This window comes from Mixophyes fleayi, chromosome 6 (genome assembly GCF_038048845.1).
Source record: "Mixophyes fleayi isolate aMixFle1 chromosome 6, aMixFle1.hap1, whole genome shotgun sequence".
NCBI classification, from domain to species: Eukaryota; Metazoa; Chordata; class Amphibia; order Anura; family Limnodynastidae; genus Mixophyes; species Mixophyes fleayi.
In genome coordinates, this window is record NC_134407.1 from 199,506,730 (window position 1) to 199,533,174 (window position 26,445).

At 40.8% G+C, this 26,445-nt stretch overlaps 1 protein-coding gene across 2 annotated transcripts in view; it reads right to left on the minus strand.

The window, feature by feature from the left end:
- Positions 1-20,890: 20,890 nt before the first annotated feature.
- LOC142095156 (myosin-3) overlaps positions 20,891-26,445 on the minus strand; it is a 44,451-nt gene continuing 38,896 nt past the window's right edge. For both annotated transcript variants that reach the window (XM_075177988.1, XM_075177987.1), the window contains exons 36-40: positions 25,423-25,593; positions 24,415-24,519; positions 24,240-24,335; positions 23,363-23,500; positions 20,891-22,723 (exon numbers count right to left, since the gene is read on the minus strand). In XM_075177988.1, the coding sequence (XP_075034089.1) occupies positions 22,700-22,723; positions 23,363-23,500; positions 24,240-24,335; positions 24,415-24,519; positions 25,423-25,593 (534 nt within the window). In that variant the 3' untranslated portion in view covers positions 20,891-22,699. The remainder of the gene's footprint in view (positions 22,724-23,362; positions 23,501-24,239; positions 24,336-24,414; positions 24,520-25,422; positions 25,594-26,445) is intronic.

Consider the following 26,445-nt stretch of genomic DNA (forward strand, 5'->3'; position numbering starts at 1 on the left):
ACTGAGCAATGCCTAAGCAGATAGGAGATTTGGTGAAGGTATTGTACTAATAGCGAGTTAAATAAAAATTTGTATTCTTGAGCCCAAGAGCTTTTCTGGCATCGGTCTTCATGTAAGTCTGTGTACTGCTTGGGGGATCTCTGCCTCTGTCCTGGTGGGTGCTCTTGCAGTCAAGTTGGAGCGAGAGAGAGGAAGACTTGAACAAGAACTAACCTGTGAAGGTAACACCTCTAATCCTGGTACCTGTGAGCCCACTTGTCACTCTCAGGACACTACAGAAAGTCATAACTACCTTGCAGACTGTCAACCTGGGATAATGATTGCTCCTTACCTTGTAGTCAGATAACCTGATGTACCCCTACACGACAATCTTCCCCATTCTCCCATCATGTCACACACTCCTTTCGCCGCTGGAGGAAAGTCTTCTCTGAGACCAGGAGCAGCCTGGGCTGGGGGGCAGGGGGGCAAATGCCCCCTGGACCGGTCTCATAGTGAACTACTTTGGTCTGGGTCACTGAGCCACCTGCATTTTTTTCCATTAAAATAGGCTGCTGAGTCAAGTCTTGCCCTCCAGGCTAAAATCTGCCAGCCCTCCCCTGCCTAAAACAGCTTTTTTTTCTCCAGAAGAGTTAAGTTTGTAAAATTTCTGTGAAAGTATATATCTTTTTCTCTGCAATAAGCGCCAACAAAAATATTGCTTTTCGCCGCCAATGGTGTCTGATAAAGAGGTCAAATAACTGCTTGTCTCTTTTTGGTTATATGGACACCATTGGGGAGGCTTACAGGCCATTTAGGGTCCAAGTCTGGTTGTGGTATGATAAGCAATTGAGGTTAAGAAAAGGGTCTCACCCAGACTGGGGTTGGGACAATTTGGATATCAGTCTCTGGATGTGGCTCGGTTTTCCTGTGAAGATCTGGCAATGGGGGGGGGCTATAGGGCCTCGTTCCCCCCCCCCCAGAAAATGACCTGATTTTTACAGATCAGAACTTATCTATGCATTCAATGATAAACCTGCTCCAACCAGGGGGTAAATGTATCATACCCCGGTTTTCTCAACTTGCGAGTTGAGAAAACCGGGGTATGATACATTTACCCCCAGGTGTACTTTATATGGGAAACTTCATCATGAGTACAAATCCCAATATTATAAATAATATTATAATATTATTATATATAAGTATTATATAATATTTAAATGTAAAAACGTAATACATGAAATCAGGACAGTCTCCACGTCCCCACAGTCTCATGACTTAACTAAGGCTACACTGAGCAGTATATTGAGACAGAAAAAGTTACAATTAATTAAAGAGTTGGTCCAAAGGTGATAGGGCAGGATATTGAACTTACTGCTATGTTATGTTGAAAAGTTTTGTGTCAAAAAAGACAAAAGTATTATAGGAGTGATATCTTTATTGGCTAACCAAAATACATTTTTATATTTGCTAGAACTTACTGCTGGTATGCAAACCCGCAAAGGACTGGTTACAAGCAAGGAGGTCAGATAGGCGCGTGCAGGCAAACAAAATTCTCTGCATGTCTGCTTTCGCAAGACACTATTACTAATTCCAGTGGAACAGTGCCTCTAGTGGCCAAATGATATCAATGTAGACGTCTTGAAAACCAAGCCTTGGAATGAATAAAATGAGAGAGCCATGTGTTCTACCGAGCTCCACATTCCCAGGTCTGTAATGGAACTCTTTCCTCTTCACCACTTCTATTTAGTGACCATCTCTCTGGTGAATTGATGTCATGTTTACTTACAGGGCAGGCCGTGTTCCCATAGCAGACATGGTTCGAGTGTCCCAGCTGGGTGTCCCTATCACTTGTATTGTTGGTCTATATATACAGTGTCACTCTCACTGTGATATGTTAATAGCGTTTGACCTCTGCACCTGCTTTCAGTGATAAACGTCGGGGTCATATAAATGTTATGTTAATGAGTGGTTAGTTAATATAGTACTTTCTCAGACCTGTGTCTTATAACAGTACGGGCATCCCATGGTGAAATTACACTGTTGTTTTTAAGGCATTGAGCTCTATTTATCAAACAGAAAAAAGCCCTATCATCGGCAAAAGCGGGATAGGCTGCGTCCTATCTAACTGAAGATCACTGCCGTCAATAGCAGAGGTAGTGCCCAAGTACCGCCGCAATCCTTGTTCTAATATCACCATTTCAGAATGGCGGCAGCAGAGGAAAATCAACGATAAATTGCTTTATTATTTAAATAAGCATGTTTTTCTAATGGCAATTCCTTTAATATATCTTTTTTTTCTTTTTTATATTTTTATTCTTTTTTGCACATTTTTTTTTTATTCAATAAGTGGAACTGAAGACCAAAATCCAGGCTTTAAGTTCCATTTTGCGCAAACGTGAATAGGCTACTGTTACGCATGTGCATATGCCCTGTGACTGGCCGGGCAAAGCGATAAGTTAAGTCTTGCCACTCTTGGCCAAGGCAACTAAGTATCACCGAGACACACGAGTGACATTCAGCTGTCCCATCAATATTTTATTGGTAGATCATAGCAATAAGTGGTTTTCTATCAATATATGATAGTAAGCCAGCCCTATCCCCAGATCTTAATAAATAGACCTGTTTATGTTCTAAATAACTGTATCAATTACAGATACAATTAATAATTTGAAAACACTAAGGGGCATATTCAATTGTTTGAATTCCCCGCGGCATTAAAACTATTACCGTTTTTACGGTAATAGTAAGCTGGAATTCAGCTTGCCGCTCCCTGAGCCGCTAGCTGAAATCCAGCGAGAAACCTACCTTTATAACGGTATTTACGCTCACTATTACCGTAATAACAGTAATAGTGCGCGCACCACGAGATTTTTGCCTATAATGCCAACAATTAAATATGCCCCTAAAACTAAGTGATTTTGTGTATCTAAAGAGGAAATAAAGCCGAAATTTTATAATAATGCATAGTGAATGCTGAAAAGCTCTGTACCGCTGAGCTCAGTACTCTACAGAAAATAATGGAAGTATTTGAAAGCACGTAATTCCTTAAAGTGTAATATATCTACAAAACTCCCAACAGAGGAAAGTAAATTCCTTTATTGGACTGCGTATTATACCAGGTGATAATTGGGCTTTTCAGCATAGGTTATAAATGATGTTTGCCTGTAACACAGACAGCGGTAGAACTATCACCACTGCAGAGGTGGGAGCGTCATGGTGCGGACATGACGGGAGCTCGCAATGCTTTCCGCCCTCATGAGGCCCATGCTCTTATATCAAATCCTATCTCCTGCTCTTCTCTCTCTAGGGAATCATTGACAGCTGTCTATGAACCAAATGATCCTTACATGCCATGTGAAACTGCCGCAGAAGACCCTGAAAATTTCACCAGGATTTGCTGACGAGGTGTCTCAGGTTAAAATTCCCTTTTTTTATTCCTCCTTGTCCTTACTTTTACTTTCATAACATGAATTGATTTAATTCCATTTATATACATCAGGGAGACAGAAAGATCAATGAAGGGGGGGGAGAGGGCTTCTGATTTGGATGAAACGTAATCTCTCTGTCGCATTAAGACATGAAACCTTGGAACTTTGAATCGCCTTGTCATTATCTTTAATGTATCTGCATTCATTATCATCATCAACATTTATTTATATAGTGCCAGCAAATTCCGTAGAGCTTTACAATTGGGAGCAAACATTAATAAAACAATACTGGGTAATACATACAGACAGAGTTTACAATCTATGGATTCTGCATTAATGAATCTGCATTAATCTATTATATACAATTCAAAGTATTTCATGACTTTGCATCACCTTTAACGATCCCCAATTTTTGCACCCTATCAATAACCGACCAGTTTTACTTCCTCTTGATGTATAAATCTAAAATGATCTTACTCAGCACCAATTAAACAGCACAGAATATGTGCCAATTTTACCCAATATCGTGCCGACCAAGAGTCCTGATTTCTGCAGGACAGTCCTGATTTTTCAAGGTCAAAAGGGGTAAGGACTGTCAAAAGATTTGTTGTGATTTATGGGGTACGCTACTGTCACCTCCCTTCTTCCTACTTTTATTTCTGCTGCAATACACTCAACTGCATGGTTCACTTGACCAAATTGTTTGCAATTTTGGACAGTTCCATTTGTGATTACTATATTTTCCCATTTTATTTCCTGGCTCAACCAGGATGAGCCATTTAAAGTTTTGAGCTTAAAATGTCTGTAATGTAAACATGTTATGTCTTAATGGGGGGGGTTTATTTGTTGTTTTACGGAATGTTTTATTCAAAAGTGTCAATTTAGTTACAGTTTTTGTTTAGAAATCCCACTAGCAACCCCCAGTGGGCAATCTTATTCTGAGTTCAGTTGCCCAGTGTAACAGGGGCCTTATCTTACTACAATATAAAAAGGTTTTTACTAAGGTTTTTACCCTCTCCCAAACACGTGTCCCAGGGCTGCTACATGGATCCGTTTTCTCCAGGGCTTCTGTGTGCTGCTGGGGGCCACTGCTCTTTTTCTTATCTAACCCTCAGTCTGCGGCATATTGCTTATCTCATTAACAGCCCTGTCCCCCATGAGTGCCTCCCACTAGATAACAACACTCCTTAAATAATATGTGCTGCTGTGAACATTCCAAATAATCTGATTAGCCACCATAAAAAGTAAAATGCAAAGCTTTCATATCACTTATGTCACTTATTTATTAAACATATTTAAATCACTCCAGGCAACTGCAAATGGAAAATAGGTTAAGGGTGGTGTATTTTACTGCCAAGTTTGACCCCTTCATAGGCAAACTGAGGGGGTTTCCTAGTGCCTGGAAACCCCCCATCCAAGCCTGGGGCACTGTATAATTGAGGTGGCTGGACCCTGCCACCGCTTCACACGTCTCTTCTTGAAAAGGGAGAGCTGCGTGCACCTATCAGTAGTGCAGGCAGCATTGCCCATGTATATTATGGGGATAGGAAGAGTTGGAGAGCAGCCAAGCACTGTCTAAAATGATAGCCACGCCCCCATGCATGCTGGTCACGCCCACTGGTGGCGTGGTGTGGAAACCCCCCTCTACAAATCCTGCGTTTGTCCCTGCCCTTCTACTAATAAGGTTGAATTCTCACCTCATAGTGCTGGTAGCGTAGTGACAACACAGAGCGGTATGCAGCGCATTAATGCCAGTTTACCTGCTTCCAAAGTGATACAATGTAACTCCCTGCAATGCCTTTATGAGTTATGTCAACAGAGTTTTGCGTCATGCCATGTGGCCAGTAAACATCATTAGACACCCAAGAGGGCTCTTGACCTGTTTCATAACAAAAGCACAGATGAGTTTGCCCTATGTTAACAATGCAGAGAGTATGTGCCCTGATTTAATAGGCTGGCTGCTGAGAATGTGACGACTGCAGCCTCTCATACTTCATTCCAGATACTCGACATTCCCTCTCTACATTACAATCTCATCTCATTCCAGTCACTCTAATAAAACAATCCTAGCTCAAAACAATTATGACGAGGTCAGATAATGACTTTAGTCCTGATAACATATAACAGCACTATACACATATATCTAAAACTGGAGGCCACTTAAATGTAATATAAAAATATCTATCAAATTGAGGCGCAAAGCAAAGACTTTTGCATGCAAAGACTCTTGCACGCATGAGCCGGCTTAACTAGCACATGTGCACTGGAAGTGGTGGTCCGGACTTCACAAAAAATATATAAAGTTCAAAAAAAATTGTAAAAATTGTTTTCCTTTCGCTGACCTCCACATATGCAGTTTTATCATTTTGTATTATAATACAACTGTGCATTTCGGGATTTCTGGTTCAGTAGTGTTTAAAATGTTTTATAGACAGGTTATTGCTTGCTATATCACAGCACACAATACATTGTCACTACTTAGTCTATCATTCCCAGCTGCCATAAACACCCACACGTTCACACTATTTTATCCGTTTTGAAGACAAGTTAGATCATATTTGGCTACTCTCCCGGGAGAGCAGGGCAACTTGTGAAGTGGGTGGGGGCGGGGCTAAACATCCCATTATGGCCATGCCCCCTTGCTGTAATAGGCCAAATTAAGCAGAGAGGCAGAGCTGAAAGATGTGATTTGCAAAGCCACGCCCCATGACGGAGCCTCCTCCCAGAGATCTCGCTGCCAAAGTTGGCAAGTATGACTTAGATGTGTGGACTTGAGAGCAATTTATCAACGCAACCATGAATGCAGAAATACAGATGAATTTCTTTGTCGTCAGTAACTGTATAGCTTTTATTAAAAAATATTTTAAAAAAGAAAAATATGAAAAAAACTTTGAAACATTAAAAAAAATGCATTATTCAAATACTTGTTAGATATATATCCCCTGTAAAAAATGCATGGGAAAGCGATCACCAGTGAAAGCCAACAAATCTTAACACAGTGCTATCGCTGTCAGCAGCAAGAGAATGATGAATAGGTTACACTTGCCAACTCTCTCCCGGAATGTCCGGGAGACTCCTGAATTCCGGGTAGATCTCCTGGGAGAGCTGGCAATTCTCTCGCATCGGCTCACTTCCTAGTGAAGTGGGCAGATTTTGAGGTTCCCCCGGTAAAATGACGCCTTTGGGTCATTATGACACAGGGGGCTGAACCAAAATGATGAGATTCACCTAGCCCCACCCCCTCATGCCCACATCCCCCCGAGACTCCTGGAGACCAACCTGGAAAAGTTGGCAACTATGGAATAGGTTGATTTGAAAAAATGCCCTATCACCATGTAAAACACACATTTTCGCTGGCAATAGGGCTTTATCGCCCTTTAATGAATATGTCCCTATTTTCATACAGCTGTGTATTTGACACCACAATCTTCCGGCATCAGTATAACAGGAGCCTCACATCACTGCTTTGAGTTGCTGGGGGGGATATCCTCTTCTTCTCACTATCTAACCTGAAGTCTGTGGTTTGTTGCCGGCTGCCGTTTTGTTGGTGACTGCTCATTCAGAACTTCTTTCAATTGATTGGAGTTCTGAACGGACCCTAAAGAATACAGAGCATGGGCATGTCATATCAGCGCCAGTGCCCAATTCTACATTGAGTGTGGTATTCAGGAAAAACAAGGGAATGATATAAAGCAGGGAAGGGAGGAGAGGGACTATATGGGAGAAGGCTCGAATTGAGCATGCAAAGGGTTCTATTTTCAAGCATAAAACCATGTAGAAACATCTGTTTCCACACGGTTGAGGTAAAATTACGCTATCTTATTATTTAACATTAGCCTAATGTAGAAGATATCAGATATGTCTCCTGCATTAATCAAACGACGGCAGTCTCCAGTTTTCTCAATGGGGACTGTGGTGTGGACCAGTGGTGAGTCCATAGTGGGATGATAGGGGCATGTGTTTGCCTGGCGGCCAAAAGGCAGGCAGAGGATCCTACTCTGCCTCTCCGATTATGTTATAAACACAATCGGAGTGGCCGGGTAGAGTCCTCTGCCTGTTTCTCAGCCAACCGAGCCAATCAAACGGAAGAAGAGGGCAGATCCACCAATCACATGGGGAGTAGTGGTTGGGCTATGCTATATCCCCCCTCCCCAAATAAAGAGTCTAAGTTCATCCCTGGACTTACGGCACAGAACCTTGAAGTAAAGTGATCGTAATTACGATATAAACTATTCACCGGGACCAGACTCCGATCGGCGCTGCCGTTCCAGCTAATCAATTTTAATTATTGTGATAAGAAATGATAATTAACTTGAAGAATATGGGATGGGCTATGAATAGACCCCAAAGAGAAATAGGAATATGGTAATGAGTGAACAGAGAATAAGCTGAGGAAATAAGATAATAGAGCCGGGAGGGAGAGTTAACGGTGAACGAAGAAAGGATAACGTTAAGCAAAAGGGAGGATCAAACAGAGGACAACAGAGCTGTGACAAAAGCTAAGGTGCTTATTTATTAACGGGAGATAAGCCCTAAATCCTGTAAAAAGGGGATCATTTGCAGGATTTAGGGCTTCTCCGATGATGTGCATAGGAAAGCTTATTTACCTAGAATAGCAAAATTACTACTGCTGTCCTCTGACTGCTAACGCCATCTCAGGATGCCATGGCAGGGATGCCCGCATGAAAAAATGCTTTGTCTTTTTAAAAAAAAAATTATTATTATTATTTTACATTATTTTATTTTTAGACTTTTATTAAACTTTTTTTTTTTTTTTTGCAAAATCTGGAATTGGAAGCCCAAATACAGGCTTCTGGTTCCAGTTTGCATGAGAGGGCTTGGCCAGCAGTAACAGGAGTCTTACCTCTGCCAGCCAGGATCAACGATATGCAGCGATGGAAGATCGAGTCATCAGGGGACTCTTGATAAATAGATAAATAGAACACCACCACTCTTATTTACTGCAACATTCATACCACTGTTTAGCTGAATAAAGTATATTTATATAAAGTATATAAGTGCTGTTGAAAGGCACTGAGTTTTTAAAATCTAATGCTGGTACATTCTTCTACAGTGGGTGAGCTGGCAATGTTTGAAATTAACGGAAAGTACAACTAAGGGGTCTATGTATTATAGGGAGACATGTCTTATATGTGGCAACAATTTCTTTCTTCTCCTATGTACAAAAGCCGGGTCATGCTTGCATAGATGATCTCATGTTACTGCTGCCAGCCAGGATCGCCAGGGAGCTCAGATGCCCAAACAAAATGTTATTGTTAAATTGGGTATGAGAAGATCTTAAAACACCGAAATGAGCGGCAAAAACAAATATTTCATATCACCCAATAATGGCTAATAGAGTCTTAAATTAAATGTCCAATGGGATAGGACTGTCTTTACAGTGACAGGCTATTATTATAACACAAAATACAGAAGTAGCAAACCATACAGGATGATTGTGTCTGTACTTGATCCACTCCTAAAACTGTGGAAATACCTGCTCAGTGACTGTCAGTATGGACCAATGACACCAAGTGACATGCAGTATTTGCAGCGATTGCACCGTTTAGCAAACTGCTGCACAACTGGAGTTTCCGTTCTTCGGTCGTTTGTCTTATTATCTGTAAAAAAAATAGCAGAATCCTAGGGGTATTTGTCGTTCTGCCCCACCTATCCCCCCTTCCCTGTCAGCCCTGTCTATTGTCATGGATCAATTTAAGACATAGGGCTAGATTTACTAAGCTGCGGGTTTGAAAAAGTGGGGATGTTGCCTATGGCAACCAATCAGATTCTAGCTTTCATTTACTTAGTGCACTCTACAAAATGACAGCTACAATCTGATTGGTTGCTATAGGCAACATCCCCACTTTTTCAAACCCGCAGCTTAGTAAATCTAGCCCATAGTCATTTTTGTAACATTCTGGAAACCTTAAGAGCTTGCAGCTAAGATGGTTTCTAAGACGATTGCAAAGAAGACAAATGATTAAGGTCTCACAAGTGAGCGGTTTGTAACTAAGTCTTCATGTAATTGAAGATCCATGGTCGAAGAAGTGATAATTGTTTCTGGCAGACCCACGCTATACAGTATGTTCTACTGAATGAGGGCGGTCAGACATTTTGACATTTCAAAGTACCACACTGTGGAAAGATACGTTTCTCTGTATCAAGTACCCACATAGGGAGAAGTATAAATGTAATAGTTCTTCTCCGGACTGCTCAACTTAGAATACGAATAAAAAGAAACTAGTAATATTCTCATATATATCTATAAATGCCTTTACACGATGTGAGTTAACATTCTACTTGTATTTGCTGTATAGTTGTGACAAAATAAATCAGGACTGTTGAGAGGTACCGTGTAACCAGCTTTCTATCTGTTACTTTAACAGCAGCCATAAACTAATCAATAAGCCTGAGGAGGTAAGAAATATTACAGCCATACTTACCAACCTAAAATGATGCAATTCGTGTCATTAAGCCCCGCCCCCCCGGGATCCAGGAGGGTGCCTGCTTTTCCCATAGTCTTTGAGGACTCCCCAAAACTCGGGAGCCCCTTGGACATCACAAGAGAGTAGGCAATTATGGCTTCACCCCTTACAAATCTCTGCTATGGGGCCCACAAATACATAGTTATGCACTGGCCACAATAATATGTTTAAATATTTACATTTATCTCAAGTATTTTATACATATATGTGTGGACTTTATTAGTAGCTTTTATTTTCGGTTTATTAATCCTTCAAAGTAGTAAATGTTCAACAGGAACTATCAAACTGGGCCCCCTGTCTACTGCAGTTTGAAGACACAACAAAGATGATGGCGGAAACGCATCTCTTTGTAGCAGTGGGGAGCTGCCCTTTGGAGACAAGTTCTGACAGAACAAATCTTACATTAAATTAATTAAAGAATGCATGTGAAATGTAATAAGATGGTGTTGAGAGTAGTGTTCTGCAACTCGCGGCAACCTATCAGATGTCAGCTTCTAAATAGCCTAGACTGCTAGAAGTTGGCACCTGATTGGCTGTTGCAGAATACGGAACATCATTGCTCTTTACACCTTGTTATTAAATAAGCCCCATAATGTTTTATCATAAGAAAAGGGAGAAAATTAGATGTAATGCCCTCTCTTTACAGTCTTAGCATGCACTGTGTTGTGTATAGGCTGAAGTATCTGTGATGACCTGCACATGGAAATAAAACTGTCCCTTCCTGTCAGAATACAGAACAGCTGAAGAGATCCGATGTCAGGGTATGTGGATGGGTTACTTAAGGAAATGCATAGAGATATAAGGAGGGAATGAAGGATTGTCTGCTGCAGACAACTGACTAGGACAGTTAACAGTTTGAGTACATGCAAAGCAACAGGGGTTCTCCTGCTCTGCATAATGACAAGTGAGGCTTTTAGGGTGAACGCACTTAAAGGGCGACAGGGTTTGTAACAGGCTGAACACTTACCTGAAGGGGTTAACATCGGGTGGGGCCCGACCAATGGTAGCTCCTGTGGGAGGGTCCTGGATTGAATATAGCAGATGGCACTTCTTGGTTTACCTCACTCTTCAGCACGAGATCCCACCCACCCACTACTTGGTTAAGGTACTTTAGGTTACACGGTTTGCGGTAGAATGGCACTGCGTTCAGCGGCTGATTAGTGGGCGCAAAGGTAGTTGGCCGCAGGTCACTGTCCCCTTAGAGGCACCAGTAACTCCTTTTTTGGCCCTTCGGTGAGGAGGTTCCCCTGTCCGGCTCGGTGAGGGAGGGCAGCGTGAGTTTAGAAGGGGGGCAGTCACTCTGACGCCAATTCAGCGCATGATAGTTTGGGATGTGTTCCCCATGGTTAGTGGATGTATGGCGGTTTGCGCCAGTGCCCACGTTATCTGGTTATATCAGCTTGGGAGCTGTCCCGCAGTGCCCTTTCTCCACCACCATAGGTTTAGTTTAATACTAATATAATAATAAATGTCCTACATTTTTAGCAAATTTATACATGACTCAGTGTGTTTATTTGATATAAATGTTTAAGAATTTTTAAGGTTGATGTGAAGATTATGGGAACATACACAGTGAGCGCTTTATATAAACTATATTTACCAGAACACTTACACAGGGGCACAATTGCTGTTTTTGCTTGTAAGTTACATATGTAATACTGACACCTTTGTGCATATACAATGGTGCCTTGGACGAGGTTCATGGCAGTTGCTGAACACTCTTATAAAAGTCGGTGGTCCATTTCGGAGCATTATTACATGCGACAAATGAACCAATATGTTTTATGATCGATGACTGTGCAACTTCCTTTTGGGATGACATATATATAGGAGATATAAAACCATACCTGCCAACTCTCCTGGAATGTCCGGGAGACTCCCGCATTTTGCGAGAGTCTCACGGACTCCCGGGAGAGTGTGGCAATCTCCAGGGTCTGCCCACTTCTAGTGAAGTGGGCAGAATTAGGTCTCAAACACCGCGATTCCCGGTGAATCGCGGCGTTTGGCCCGGCTCCCCGCTGTCAAATGACGCGTTTGTGTCATTACGTCAAGGGGGCGGGTCCAAAATGACGCACATTTTGGAGCCCCGCCTCCCATCACGCCCACCTCCCCCGGCAGGCTCCCGGAAACCAACTTTCTAAAGTTGGTAAGTATGTATAAAACACAATGGCTTGAAACATTATCTTTAGGATTATCCTTCTTTGTACTCCGATACTTTGACTTTTTCACCACTTCTTATGCAAATCAGTATAAAGTGGGCGTGGTTTAGTTTACGCCACAATAAAACATCAGTTTCATAGAATGCACGTATTACAGTCATTGTTATGCTTATTTTTCTAGTCAGTGAGCTCTTCATATTAAAAAAGTAGGAAATGATTTTGTCTATAGAGCAGGGGTTCTCTGCTCTAATCGTCAAGTGCCACCGACAGGTCATGATTTCAGGATTTCTTTCATCTTGCACAGGTGAGTTAATCTAATTAGCTAGGTCAGTAATTATCCCGCCTGTTTCCACAGACAGATATCCTGAAAACATGAACTGTTGGTAGTACTTCAGAATTGGAATTGAGAACCCCTGCTTTAGAGAATTACTCTAAAAATGGGTGTTTACTTTTTAGGTACAGGTAAAAAACAAATGTAATAAAATGAAAGAATAAAATATAGGCATAAAATATAAACAAATATATTATTATTCTTTTAAAGCTTATTTACAAATGGCAAAAGTGCAATATTGCCCTTAGTTTTATGAGGAAGCACATGGAGTTGCAAAAAGTATTGGGTGGGTTGCATTTTGGGTCGAGCTGAATGGATCAAGAGGTGCATATAGTGCATGTCAATCACTCAAGATTTCATTTTGAAGGACAATATTTTTTAAGTATGTGTATTAGCAGGTGTGCACCCTGCTTTGTCCACCCTGCAATTTGCATCTTACAGTTGCGCATGTTATAACTCGCTTCAAACCAAAAGGAGACAGTCCCAATAACTCTCATGATTAATCTAAGACACAATTGGGCCTGATTTATCAAGGCACGTGTCTGCCAATTTTAAGCATATCACACGCAAAATCACTCTGCGCCTGCCCAAAACCAGACCAAATGCCAGTAAACGCAGCCCTGTCCGCTCCGTCTCCAAGCGCAAAGGACACTTACTACAGCCTACTATTTTAGGGAGTGAACGGGGAAGAGATGGGGCGTTTTGCCATAGTCAATTTACAGTAACGGTGTGCCAAACTCAAGCACACACAGCTACATCCTAATCCAGCTCTGGACATCGCAAGTTACTTGTTTTTCTGCCGTATCTCTTGCTTCAGCTACAGGACAGGGGCAAACCTAGACGTATTTTTAGGATTTTGCATAATCACGCCCCTCCTTCATTCTGATTGGCTGGCCCCCGGAAAACCCCACCCACCACCTGTGATTGGCCCCGCCCACCTCCACACGGTTTGATTGGCGTCTTGGACCCAAATTTAAAGAATTTGCCCCGATCGCCCCCCTCCCCCCTTGGATCCGCCACTGCTACAGGGCTAGTCTAAGTCCTGAGTACTAGTCTTGTATGCATGCTATAACATGTGTTTGCAATCAGGAGTAACTGTAAAAATCTGTTTTATGGTCAGTAGACTTTAAGATCATCCTAATAAATGTATTTCATTGAAAAAAAAAAAAAAAACAATTCTGTTTAACATTTTGTCATTAATGCTTATATTATTAAGAGGTAACATTAATAAATAAAAACATTTTCTGTGCATTCTTTTGCGAATGTATATTCCACATAGGCATTGGACGTATACAGCAGTGTCTTGTGTAGTAATGCAGAGCAGACCTACACCCGAGTTCCTCAACGCACGTATCTTCTGATCCATTCCTTGTTGAATTCGGGAGTGCACAGACCCTGTTTACGAACGTTTTTAAACAATCGCACGTTGCGCTCATTATGTACCTTGATGAATCGGGCCCCTAGAGCGATGAGACAAAGTAAGAGAAAAAAGTTTTGTAATATGTAGTATACAAATAACATTTTCAGTCTTATAACTAGGAAGTGCAGATTCAAAATTATAAAAGCTAAAACTATATAAAGGGAAGGAATTTGAGCTCATTGTCTCCCTCTCTTGGTATCTTGATGTAATTACATGCACAGTAGACAGACACTCATTAGGTAATTTCCAAACCGTAAAACTGCAATACTGAAAAGCAAATACTGACGTCAAGTTTTTGGATCAGACGATGAGAGGAGTTGGGCTGGTCAGTGGTGTTTCTTGCTGAGTATTAAGTAGATAGATGAGTGATTATTTAAATGAGATGAAGGGGTGTGGAACCCACATTTACATGTGAGTACTCTGCTTTGCAGGAGGAACCACAATCTGTTTCTCAAGGACCTGACTTTTCTAGCACCAGTAAGTCTCATTTTGCACCATTCAATTGGATTGCAGGAAAAGTGTATGTCAAAAAAAGTAAAAAAAATGTATTCAGGTCAGGTCCATGTTCTCTTATGTCATGATTCATATCAGACATAAATGAAGCTAAACATTGCAGTGTGTTAGACTCTGAAGTGTCATGTCACTCTTCCCATCAAACAGATATTCAGGTGTACATGCAATCCTGCAAAGCTAAGCACAGATTGAAGAGGGTTGTCTTATAGTAGTAGGAGGATGGACACTTTTACTGTTTACACTCTGCACATTTTCTGGAGCATCAACTTGTAAAACAAAGATTTTATGGGGGTGTTTCCAAAGACTGGTAAATGAGTGTACAGTTAAATGGACAAGGAGGTGCACTTGCCCGTAGAAAGTCAAAAATTACTTTTAGTGTGCTACATGTTACAGTATAGTGGAATGTAAAGTAGGCACCATGATATGTGCTGTGTGGACAAGTAGACACACTTGCACATACAAAGAAGCAGTTTGTAAATGAGCCATACTGTGTACTTTCTCTATGTAAGAGATTCATCATCAAGTTCTGTACCCAACATAGCTTTCTCTACTCTGTCTGCCTCTGCCTAGTCTCTGGTTCCTGATATGAGGTCTACTCTGCCTAGTCTCTGGTTCCTGATATGAGGTCTACTCTGCCTAGTCTCTGGTTCCTGATATGAGGTCTACTCTGCCTAGTCTCTGGTTCCTGATATGAGGTCTACTCTGCCTAGTCTCTGGTTCCTGATATGAGGTCTACTCTGCCTAGTCTCTGGTTCCTGATATGAGGTCTACTCTGCCTAGTCTCTGGTTCCTGATATGAGGTCTACTCTGCCTAGTCTCTGGTTCCTGATATGAGGTCTACTCTGCCTAGTCTCTGGTTCCTGATATGAGGTCTACTCTGCCTAGTCTCTGGTTCCTGATATGAGGTCTACTCTGCCTAGTCTGTGCCTTGTTTTTCACACTACTTTTTTTAAAGCTGTTGATGTCATCAAGATGACATGGTGGTGGGGGCTGGCTGGAGCCAGAACACTGTCAGTTCCTTTGAAAAGCTCAGTTCAATACCAATGATATAGGGAGGGAGATGTAAACAGATCATCATCACCATTTATTTATATAGCGCCACTGATTCCGCAGCGCTGCACAGAGAACTCAGACACATCAGTCTCTGCCCGATTGGAGCTTACAGTCTAAATTCCCTAACACACACACACACAGACAGACAGAGAGAGAGACTAGGGTCAATTTTGATAGCAGCCAATTAACCTACTAGTATGTTTTTGGAGTGTGGGAGAAAACCAGAGCACCAGGAGGAAACCCACGCTAACTCAGTTTGGGAGGTTTATATAGAACATGGAGTTAATTTACAACCTTTGTTCGACAGTTACATGATCAACACTTATATGCTCGACACTATAATACAGACAAAGTTGGAAAGTTAGCAATAATGATATTGACGGTATTATTAGGTCGACAATTGAAATGTCAACAGTATTATTAAGTTTCTAATAGAATCCTTAACCCTAACCCTATACCTCACCCTATTCATATAATACTGTCTTCATCTGACTTGTACACCTAATAATACTCTACATTTCAATTGTCGACTTAATGATACTTTGACATTTGAATTGTCAACCCAATGTAGTCGACTTTCTGAATGTTATCCAAATGAATGTCTAGCCGCCAACCGCATACCATAAAGAGGATGGAAAGTGATATTTATTATGAATTGAGAGGGCACTTGGCAAGAACCCAGTCAATGGATGTCTCCTTTAACTTGGTACCCAACAATGCTACTTAGTCCCCCGGCTTTAAATAAATAATGCGATGTTTGGGTTTCTATTACCTTTAAAGACAATTTGCCTGCACCTTTTGCTTCCTCTACGGTATTTGTGGTACAATTATGTGACTGTATTCCTAATCTACTTAACAAAATACAAAACTGACCTCTACAATGATTTCTGTACGGTCCGAGCAATCTACACAGCCTCGGTGGTGTCGAACTGCAGAATTCAGAGCCTACCAGTAGTCTCAGGGCACAATGCAGACGTCTATAGTTGCCGACTGCCCCTAATTTTCAGAAACAGTGCAAAATTTTACAGATTTGTCCCTGGAAATGCCCCTATTTATCAATATTGATCAACTGCACATATGATCATTTTTTTCCATTCTCTATGTGATGCTACTTTCATTAGTTATTCTTAATGTCTTGGCTTTATGAATGAATATTTATAGAAAATGAGTATTTAAAATCACTGTAATTCTAACCAAGTTCAGCAAACATGTGGCTGTGGTCTGTCAAGCTTGCACCACGTGTGTTCCCTAGTAATTCTTTTTATGACGTTGGAAACCATATATTACAAATGATGGAGTTTATATCACCTATTCAGATATCAGCTTTCATTAGTCTGTCTACACTAATCTTCATAAAAGGTGCAATCTGATTGGCTGCAGTGCATCGTTGCTATTGGTAGATATACAATAAGCCACTGAAAAATAAGCCCGCGCTCGGTATATCCCATATTGTATGTGGTACCAGCTGCGTGGCAATATAAATGTCCATATATGATATACAGAGCGCGGGCTTATTGCCAAGCAGCTGGTACCATATATAATGTGGGCTATACCGAGCACGGGCTTATTTTTCTCTGGTTTTGTTTTAAAATATTGCCTTTTTGTCATAGCAGCTGTTCATCAAGCCTATTTAAGGCACATTTGGGTGTGGCTCACAAGCCAGCCCTTGCTAGATGTAAACCCCTATACCTGGGAGGTGAGTGCATCTGATTTTAACTGCATTTTAATAGTGTTTAAAGCATATAGGTCAGTGTAGGACCTGCATATAATGAGGTACCCTTAACGTTGGGATGCAGGCTTAAGTCTTTTGATCAAAATAGGAACTAATACCTCATGTTTTCATTTTGCTAGATACACACAGATATGCAGTTTAAAGGATAAGCGCTGACAACTGTCTTTTTGTTTTGTATACAATAAGCCACTAGCTGCACAATAACATACTGTCTGGTTAAAAGGTTTAACAGATAAGTGGGGAATAGCGTTATTGTACCCTCCTCAGGCAAAAGATTGTTCCTGGTCATAAATAACTTTAAGAACTCCTCCGCCCCTTCCTCTAAGTTGTATGATCTGGAAAAGATGGTGTTAAAAACTGGACTTCTTAGGAAAAGACCAGCAGATTCTAAATACAACCCTTTCATCTGCCCACACGCTGTGATATCGTAGCCAATGTTTTAAGCATTTGGCACGATATTGCAGTGAGTGTGTTTGGCTAAAGAAGACCACGATAATGATTCTCTCGAAGTCAAGAAGATCATTATGGGGCATGGACGAAAATGTGTTTGGTAGATATTTGCAGGCGGCACCGGTGTGCATGTGAATAACTGATGTGAGAGAGAAATATTCTCTGTACAGCGCTGCGGAATTGGAGTCGCTTTATAAATTAATGGTGATGATGATGGTGATGAAGCGATGTAGACCATCAGCCCGAAGGGCCAGATCTTTCTTGATCCATCCAGCCTCATCAATCAGGATCGGCCCATGTATGACCTACTTTAAAATATCATTAGATTAACATATTAACACTTTAATGTCCACATTTTAAAGACTCTCGTGATCCCCGGAAACTGCAATGACCCATCTGAGTGTGGTCAGGGTCACTAAAATGCAGACAAGAAGGGATTTATGAATTATACTTTGTATTGGGCTGTTAATCATGAGCAACACCCTGGTATTGTCTTGGTTAGTGTCAAATCTTGTGGCATTACAGTAGGGGTATGAACATGTTGATTTTCCAGACACACTGACATGGGCACAAAGCAGGTACCCAGCATTGCCTCGATTAATGCACGTTATTGGCAGCGAGCATACGTTACATTAACATTGTCAAATAAGGAGGGGGATCAACTTGAAGAAAAATTCCTTCAGACCCCTTAAATCTCAAGTCATATTTTTAGCCTAAGCTTTTATATGCACAGTTGTTGGGACTTAAGTTACAAAGCCGGAGACCAAATCCTGGCATGATTCTTAAGAGATGATCCCAGATATATTTTTAATAAAGTGTCTTATGTTTCTTACTTGTGAGTCATAACATTCCCAAGTCCTATCGAGATGGGACTCTAAATTCAGCAGCATGGCTATATATGCCGGTGCTGAGAATAGAGCACAGCTTAACATCAGCCAAATTATAAAGGGAGAGAGCCTGAGCCGCAGTGTACAAAACTATATGTGTGTTGGTGTCCTCTTCCTGCATCTAACAGGACTCCACAGACAATTCAGTCTGTCTGTTTCCCAGAATCCTTTGTTCCCTTATTGTCTGCACAATCTCTTATAGACACAAATGCTGCCATAAATGGTTTTGTGGTGTTCTATATGATGTTGAGTTTTAAGTGTACCAGTCATTTACTCACAGCTGTGCTATAAAGCAACCCACATACATTTACAATACTTCAATACTTTACAGAGCAATCTGATCTTTACACTGATTTTTTTATGCCATCTGATCAGAATTAATTTTGTATCTAAAAAAACCCAAAAGCTTTCCCTACACATGTAAAGATTTAGCCCTGTGAAGATGAAGAATAAATGGTTGATTTAAGAACTACATATATATTTCAAGATAGTTATGCAAAACGCTATTTTAATGTATTGGAATTTTAGTTTTATTTAAATTTATATGTATTATAATGTATTGTCCTGTTTACATTGTATAAAAGATATAGAACACAAATGTGCCTGACAAAGGCGTGGGGCACCTGTCTAACTCTTTTGGTCGCCTTTACTCTGTGGATGGTATATAGAGTGCATCTAAAATATTTAGGGTATCCAAATCAGTACATGGCATTTTGGGGTTAGCCCCTTATCAATGTGCAGATCCCCAAAGTCTTCTGCCTCAGAAAACAGAAATATGAAGCATACTGTCCTCTATTTGTTGGGGAACTACAAGCTCCAGCATGAATGGTATGCTGTGGCTTGTCGTTCTACAACAGCTGGATCTGGTGGAAGACGGGACGGAGGAGAATTCTCTTTGGGAGTATGATGTTGCCTGAGTGGGACTGTAGGGGGCAGCAGATAAGTCATTTATTTTCCATCCATGAGTCAATGTGATTTGACAGTCTTCTGTAATAACCCCCAAAAAAAATTCTGCTTGTTGGGGGGCATTGCAGTAATGGGACTGGGGATAGGGCAAATTAAAATTTGTATTTCTTTGTGGGTAAGGGAGGAATATGATGATGTGGATAAAACAGTTTCCTGCACTGGACCCCATGGGGTCCTACTCTGTCTCTGGTTCTTGGAATAGATCGGAATGAGGTTCCTGTGCTAAATAGTTTGCAGCAACAGATGTTAAGGTATTAAAGCATCAAAATAATTGCAGTGTGTGGGATATTCCAGTTTCACTGAGCGTTTTTTCCCCCCAAGCATAAGTAAGCACTAATGGACATTAATTTAAATGTACTAAGATTATTTTTTGGATATTTAAAAACATGTTAATCTCGGATCAATTATCTGCCTTTTTATTTCTTGTGTATGGCAAGTCTGTAGACCATCAGGCCTTCAACTGATAGATAAAACTTACACAAGAAGGTACAGAGGCTTCGGCACAGAAACATTTTTACATATCTCTGATGGATCGACAAATAACATTTTATATGCAACTCAATCTCTCAGTTGAATGACTCAATAAATACCAGAAGTGTCCTTTTAAGGGATTAAACACACATGGGCCTTAAATTGTTCTAGAACTAAAAGTCCCAGCATGCTGAATTTTAGCTCAACAGCAGTATTATAGGTTACGAATACGTTGCCTGACTCTGTCCCGAAGAAATAACTTTCTCTAATGAAAGGTCAATCCCTCACACAGGATTTTTTAAAAAACTTTTTTAACTCTTCCTTTCCCAGATTGGTTATTGTAGAGGGAGCAGAGTTTGGACAAATGTATGTGCAAATATTATAACCAATGGCTATTCAAATGCTAAAAGGAGTGAATGTTAAATATTGGTGACTTTTCAAATGTTAAAAGGACGGAATATAAAATATTGGTGACTATTCAAATTTAAAAAGAATGGAATATAAAATATTGACTAAAAATGACTGTCTGTCTAGAATTGTCCAAAAGGACAAACAGAGCCCCATGGTGTTACATTTCGGTATTCACTTCTTACCTGGTGTACTCTAATTATGACAATGTAGTGTTTTAACTGTTTAATTCCCAGATTGCATTTGCCCATATAACCTACAGTACATACATGTAGGGACATGGAACACAGCCAGAGGCAGCTCTATAGCTCCCTCGTGGGGATGAATCTGAGTATTACAAGAAAAAAAATAACCACAGACTTCCTGGAATAACCAAAGAAACATTTTTTAGTATGGCAAAGATATGCATGTTCCCCATGCACAATAAAGTGACAATTAAACTTTCTTGTGAATAAGGCATTTTGGACTTCATCATGCGGAACAGAGAGAGGACAATGATGGACAGCTCAGCTCCCCAGTCATTCTACACATAGCTCACAGTGTAATATCACAGCCTCACAATCCAGAGCCCAGCTAACAAGTAAAGGAGACACAGGAAGCGTTACTGTTTTGCATATCATGTTTATTTCCATTAGGAAACATTGACTAGTTTCTACAGGTAAAGACAGCTTGAAGGTGATGTCCAAATAAACGGGACCAAATAAATTAAGAGCAGTGACTGGGACAACTGGTTTGACAAACAAGGGACAGTGGAGGTACCATCCCATTGATAGTTAGTGCTGTTACTAATTGCCATGTGAATAAGTGCTCTGGGATCAGATAAATGTTTTGTCATCTAATCCCTGTGTCTGTTTACACTGCAGAGTCACCTCTGTAACAGCATCTGGGGAAATGAGGGGAGGGGACATGCTTTCTTCCAAATTCTAAATACCCACCCCCAGCATTTAATTGGCTGTGCTCATTCTGTCAGTCCAAGTATAGACAGAAACTAAGTAAAGAGGAAGTAAGTAAAACATACAGTATACACAAACAAACTGTTACAACCGGATGTCTAGTACACATCATCATCAGCTATTTATATACATACTTGCCAACTTTTCCTCGTTGGCTTCAGGGAGATCCCGGGGAGGTGGGTGTGCTGGGGCGGGGCTTGATGAATCACATCATTTTGGCCCCGTCCACTAAATGATTGTCACAATTTTGGCCAATTACAGCAGGGTGCGAGGCTAAGATGACGTCATTAAGCCCTGCCCTTTATCTATTGCAGGGTCGAGAACCAGGAGGTTGTCCTGCTCTCCCGGGAGCCCTCCCAGAATTGCGGGAGTCTCCCAGACATTGCGGGAGAGTAGGCAAGTATGCGTTAAAGAAAAGCAGCTAATGAATCTCTAGAGACTGAAGTGTCTTTTACATTTCTGTCTCCATTACTGAAGTCATGTTGTCTTACCTGACAGTCTTTGGTTAAATCGTGGTCTCCATGAAAATGGCCACCTCCATAAGCATCAATACATGGACACAGGACACAATTTCTGAACTGTGTTATTATGCCACAGACGGCAAAGCCAACCACGTCTTGTACTGGTTCAGCATCAGGGAGAATGCCAGACACTTCAGGGAGTGAGGGAGATCACCCCTATTTCAGGGAGTCTCCCTGACATTCAGGGAGAGTTGGCCAGTATGTTTATATAGCACCACTAATTCCGTAGCACTGTACATAGAACGCACTCACATCAGTCCCTGCCCCATTGGAGCTTACAGTCTAAATTCCCTAACACATACACAGACAGAAAGAGAGACTAAGGTCAATTTTAATAGCAGTTAATTAACCTACACAAACACGGGGAGAACATACAAATTCCACACAGACAAGGCCATGGTCAGGGATCAAACTCATCTGCTGTGAGGCAGAAATGCTAACCACTAAGTCACTGTGCTGCCCGTACACATTCTAGACCCTATTACTTATCAGAAAATCTACACTCATCGAATCCACCCACATAGTACTGCTTATTCCATAGTCCTACCTATCCAATCTCTAGCATCATTAGTCGTGATATTTTTCCATATCAGTTGCTATTAATTTATGATTCTGACTATTTGGCGCTGAGTTTTGTGGCGCCTTACAAATTAATAATGATGATGATTTATTATCCCACTTATTCACGGGAAGCAAGATTATTGCCCATTGCTTTTTTTTTTTTTACCCATTTTGGCTTGTGGAGTCTGATTTGGTCCAGCATTCTCTTTCAGCTGGTGGCCTTACAGCAGTTGGTAGTATATGATGGGAGCTGCAGGTTGAAGTACCTTGTGGGAAAGTCACTGACATTAATTTATCTTGGTCCATTCAAAAGAACAACTCCTTACAAGTGAATGGAGATTATGTGTATCTCATTACTGTGATCTTCTCGTTAACAGGTTCACTCTTGAGTGGTCATGATCACCTTACAAAAACAAAAATAATTAGTTATAGTTTATGCATCAACACCATCATTCTTCACATAAATGTGGCACTGAGAACAGAGGCTCAGGTTCATATTAATCTCAATAATATATTAATTAAAGTGAGACCTCCGTGAACAAATTTATTGTACCATAAACAGTTTAGATCTGATCACGAAGTGTCATTTTGTCACTGAACTTTTCATTCACTTCTAGGGCCTGATTCATTAAGGATCTTAACTTAAGAAGCTTCTTATTTAAGTCTCCTGGACAAAACCATGTTACAATGCAAGGGGTGCAAATTAGTATTTTGTTTTGCACATAAGTTAAATACTGACTGTTTTTCATGTAACACACAAATACTTGATAGCTTATTTGTACACTGAAATTTAACGTTGATATTTGTGTGCTACATGAAAAAATAGGCAGTATTTAACTTATGTGCAAAACTAATTTGCACCCCTTGCACTGTAACATGGTTTTGTCCAGGAGACTTAAATAAGAAGTTTCTTAAGTTAAGATCCTCAATGAATCAGGCCCCTAGTGTTTAAGATCTGAAATGAAAACTACCGCTTAATCTACAGGTAATATATATGTTTTTGTATAATTATCCCCTGCCATTTGATATGGGAGATAAATACCTTTGTGGAGATGGTCTCACGGGTCCTCATTCTAAGCTTGTTGACTTGTGTTTCAGCAATGTCTGCCCGTTCCTCTGCCTCGTCCAGGTCGTGCATGACCCTACGGCACTTAGTCATGTGGGTGTTTGACTGCTGTTCCTGTTTTCGGCATAAAAGAAGTAAATCAGCATACATCGCAAAAGGGATCTGAAGATAGAGGACTTATCAGAATTTGGCGAGGGCTCCTAATATGGACTACACCATTGAATGGGATTTAGTTAGTTAATTACATGGTGCTTGCCACAGCAATGTTCAAGAACTATCTCCTGAACACATCTGGGGGTAAATGTATCAATATGCGGGTTCTTCAACACCCGCGTGTTCAGCCTCTTCCGCGATTAAATTTCAAGCGGCGCTGCATTGTAAAGGGTTAACTTCCCTTTACAATGCAGCGCCGCTTGAAATTTAATCGCGGAAGAGGCTGAACACGCGGGTGTTGAAGAACCCGCATATTGATACATTTACCCCCTGATCATCAAAAGATATTTTCTATAATATGAAAATATAAACATTTAGTTGTAAACTGGTACCATGCCCACATAAAAGCTTGACCACTTTGGACAAGGTAACCTAAGCAGTAATCTGGGCTTTTATGGGTGCCCAGCAAAATTGTCTTGTTACCATCATTTCCTCTACTTTATTTTCTCTTCTGCCTATAACATCACCCCTGTAAACATCTGCACTTGTGTCATCGATTCCATAGATGTTAGGTTGTCTTTCTTTTAACACAACCAGTATAAATTATGCTTGACAAGGCTACTGAGATAGACGGGCTTCAGATATTGTTTGAATTCCTCCCTATCACATATAAAATATCATGGACATCACATCTGCTCACCGCCTCCTCAGTCTGCCTCTTGTAGGACTTCACTTTGAGTTGTAGTTTGTCCACCAGATCTTGGAGTCTCAGATTATTCTTTCTGTCTTCCTCAGACTATGGTAAAGAATTGATCAGTTAATCAAGATGTCCAATGGGGAAACAGCTCAATTACAATATTATGGACATTTCTTGCCTGAAATGAGAGCTCCTTCACACGTCTTTCGTATTTCCGGATCCCTTTAATAACATCGACACTTCTCTTCTGTTCCAGATCCAACTCTGCTTCCAATTCTCTTACCTGAAGGAATCAGTGAAGATTAGAGTTTATTACGATTGTTACTTATCTCACTGGTTTTTTCCTGGTCGCAACTCTACTCTGGTCCACATAATAAAAAAATATTTGGGTTCACTAAAATTTGGACACACTGATGCTCTAAACATAAGCAGAAAAAGACATGGGCGAAAAAAGCGTACTTACATATGTACATTGAGTCGGCCGTATCCTACGGTGCGTCCAGTTCATAAATAGTAGTATTTTTATCAAGAGTACAAGTGGGTTTACTTACGACCCACAATAGAGATTTGGCTTAACAGTGTTAGCCTTAAATGCTGAAGTTGCATTATCCTACTTGTACACAATATAATAATGTAATGAAGTGTCATATACACAAGAGAGAACATTGCCTTGAGTTATTCATAAATGCAAAAGTGGTGTTTTCAATATAAGATGTCAGTTAAGTAATGTGATTAGGCGGTCCCGACTTAATGTACTATTAACCTCCAATGAAAATAAAGCACTGGAGCGCGACAACACACAATCAGCCAACCAAAAGTGGCTAGATAGTCATAATCATCATTGCGTAGCATTGCGCTAGTCCTCCAGTACCCACATAAAAAACATATGCATCCAAGTCTAACTGTGCCAAAATTATGTGAACATACCCTTACTGTGTTCTTTTTATGTTTGCCCTCCCCCTTTCCGCCTCTCCAAGTCTAATGCGGTTTGAAGACAAATGAGCTCTACTTGAGATGCACAAAAAAGACAAATTCAATCTAGATAATTGATAGTGAAGAAGTACTTGTGCCCAGTGCTGTAGACTGGGCAGAAAGGATTGGTGGTCATGCCGTCTGATCGAGCTTTACCAGCCTATGGGTGATAATTATGTATATCGCATTGTTTATAAGTATGTGGGACACTCACTCTAGCCTCCAGTTTCTGGAGCTGCTTCTTGCCTCCTTTAAGTGCCAGCTGCTCAGCTTCTTCCAAACGAAGCTGAAGGTCCTTTACTGTCTGGTCCAGGTTCTTCTTCATCCTCTCTAGGTGCGAGCTGGTGTCCTGCTCCTTCTTCAGTTCCTCAGCCATCATGGCCGCCTACAGATTACAGCACTCAAAATTGTTAAGGCCTTGTTAGCGTAGTGATGTGATCTCTACTCATAACTCAGTTCTATGTTACTGTATCATATCTGACAAACAAGGTTGGCTCTAAAAAAAAACAAGTTTTCTTTGTTAATCCTGGATGGACCTTATTTTTCTGGGCTAAAAGTACGTAGAAACGCCTAACAAGGAGATCTAGGATTATTGAGAGTATTACTCATGTTTCTGATGAAACTGTGCATTTGTGGGGCAGCACGGTGGCTACGTGGTTAGCAGTTCTGCCTTACAGCACTGGGGTCATGAGTTCAATACTTGACCATGGCCTTATCTGTGAGGAGTTTGTATGTTCTCCCCGTGATTGCATGGGTTTCCTCCGGGTGCTCCGGTTTCCTCCCACACTCCAAAAACATACTGGTAGGTTAATTGGCTGCTAAAAAATTGACCCTAGTCTGTGTGTGTGTGTGTGTGTGTGTGTGTGTTAGGGAATTTAGACTGTAAGCCCCAATGGGGCAGGGACTGATGTGAGTGAGTTCTCTGTACAGTGCTGCAGAATTAGTGGCACTATATAAATAAATGGTGATGATGATAATGATTTGTCCTGGCAGCCATCATACATGTTTAGAAGGAGTTGTTTCAATCACTGTGTTCTGTTAATTTGGAGGTCTACTGAGTTGAAACTCAGATGAGCCAACTTTAGCTAATCTGAGTTCTTGATATAGGCCACATATAGGGCTTCTATTGTCTATATAAAATAGAAAACCGGAACACACATGATCTGAAGTTTACACAGACCATAAAACTCAGCCTATGCTTTTGGGTACCAGATATGGTGAAACTCCTTTAAAAACC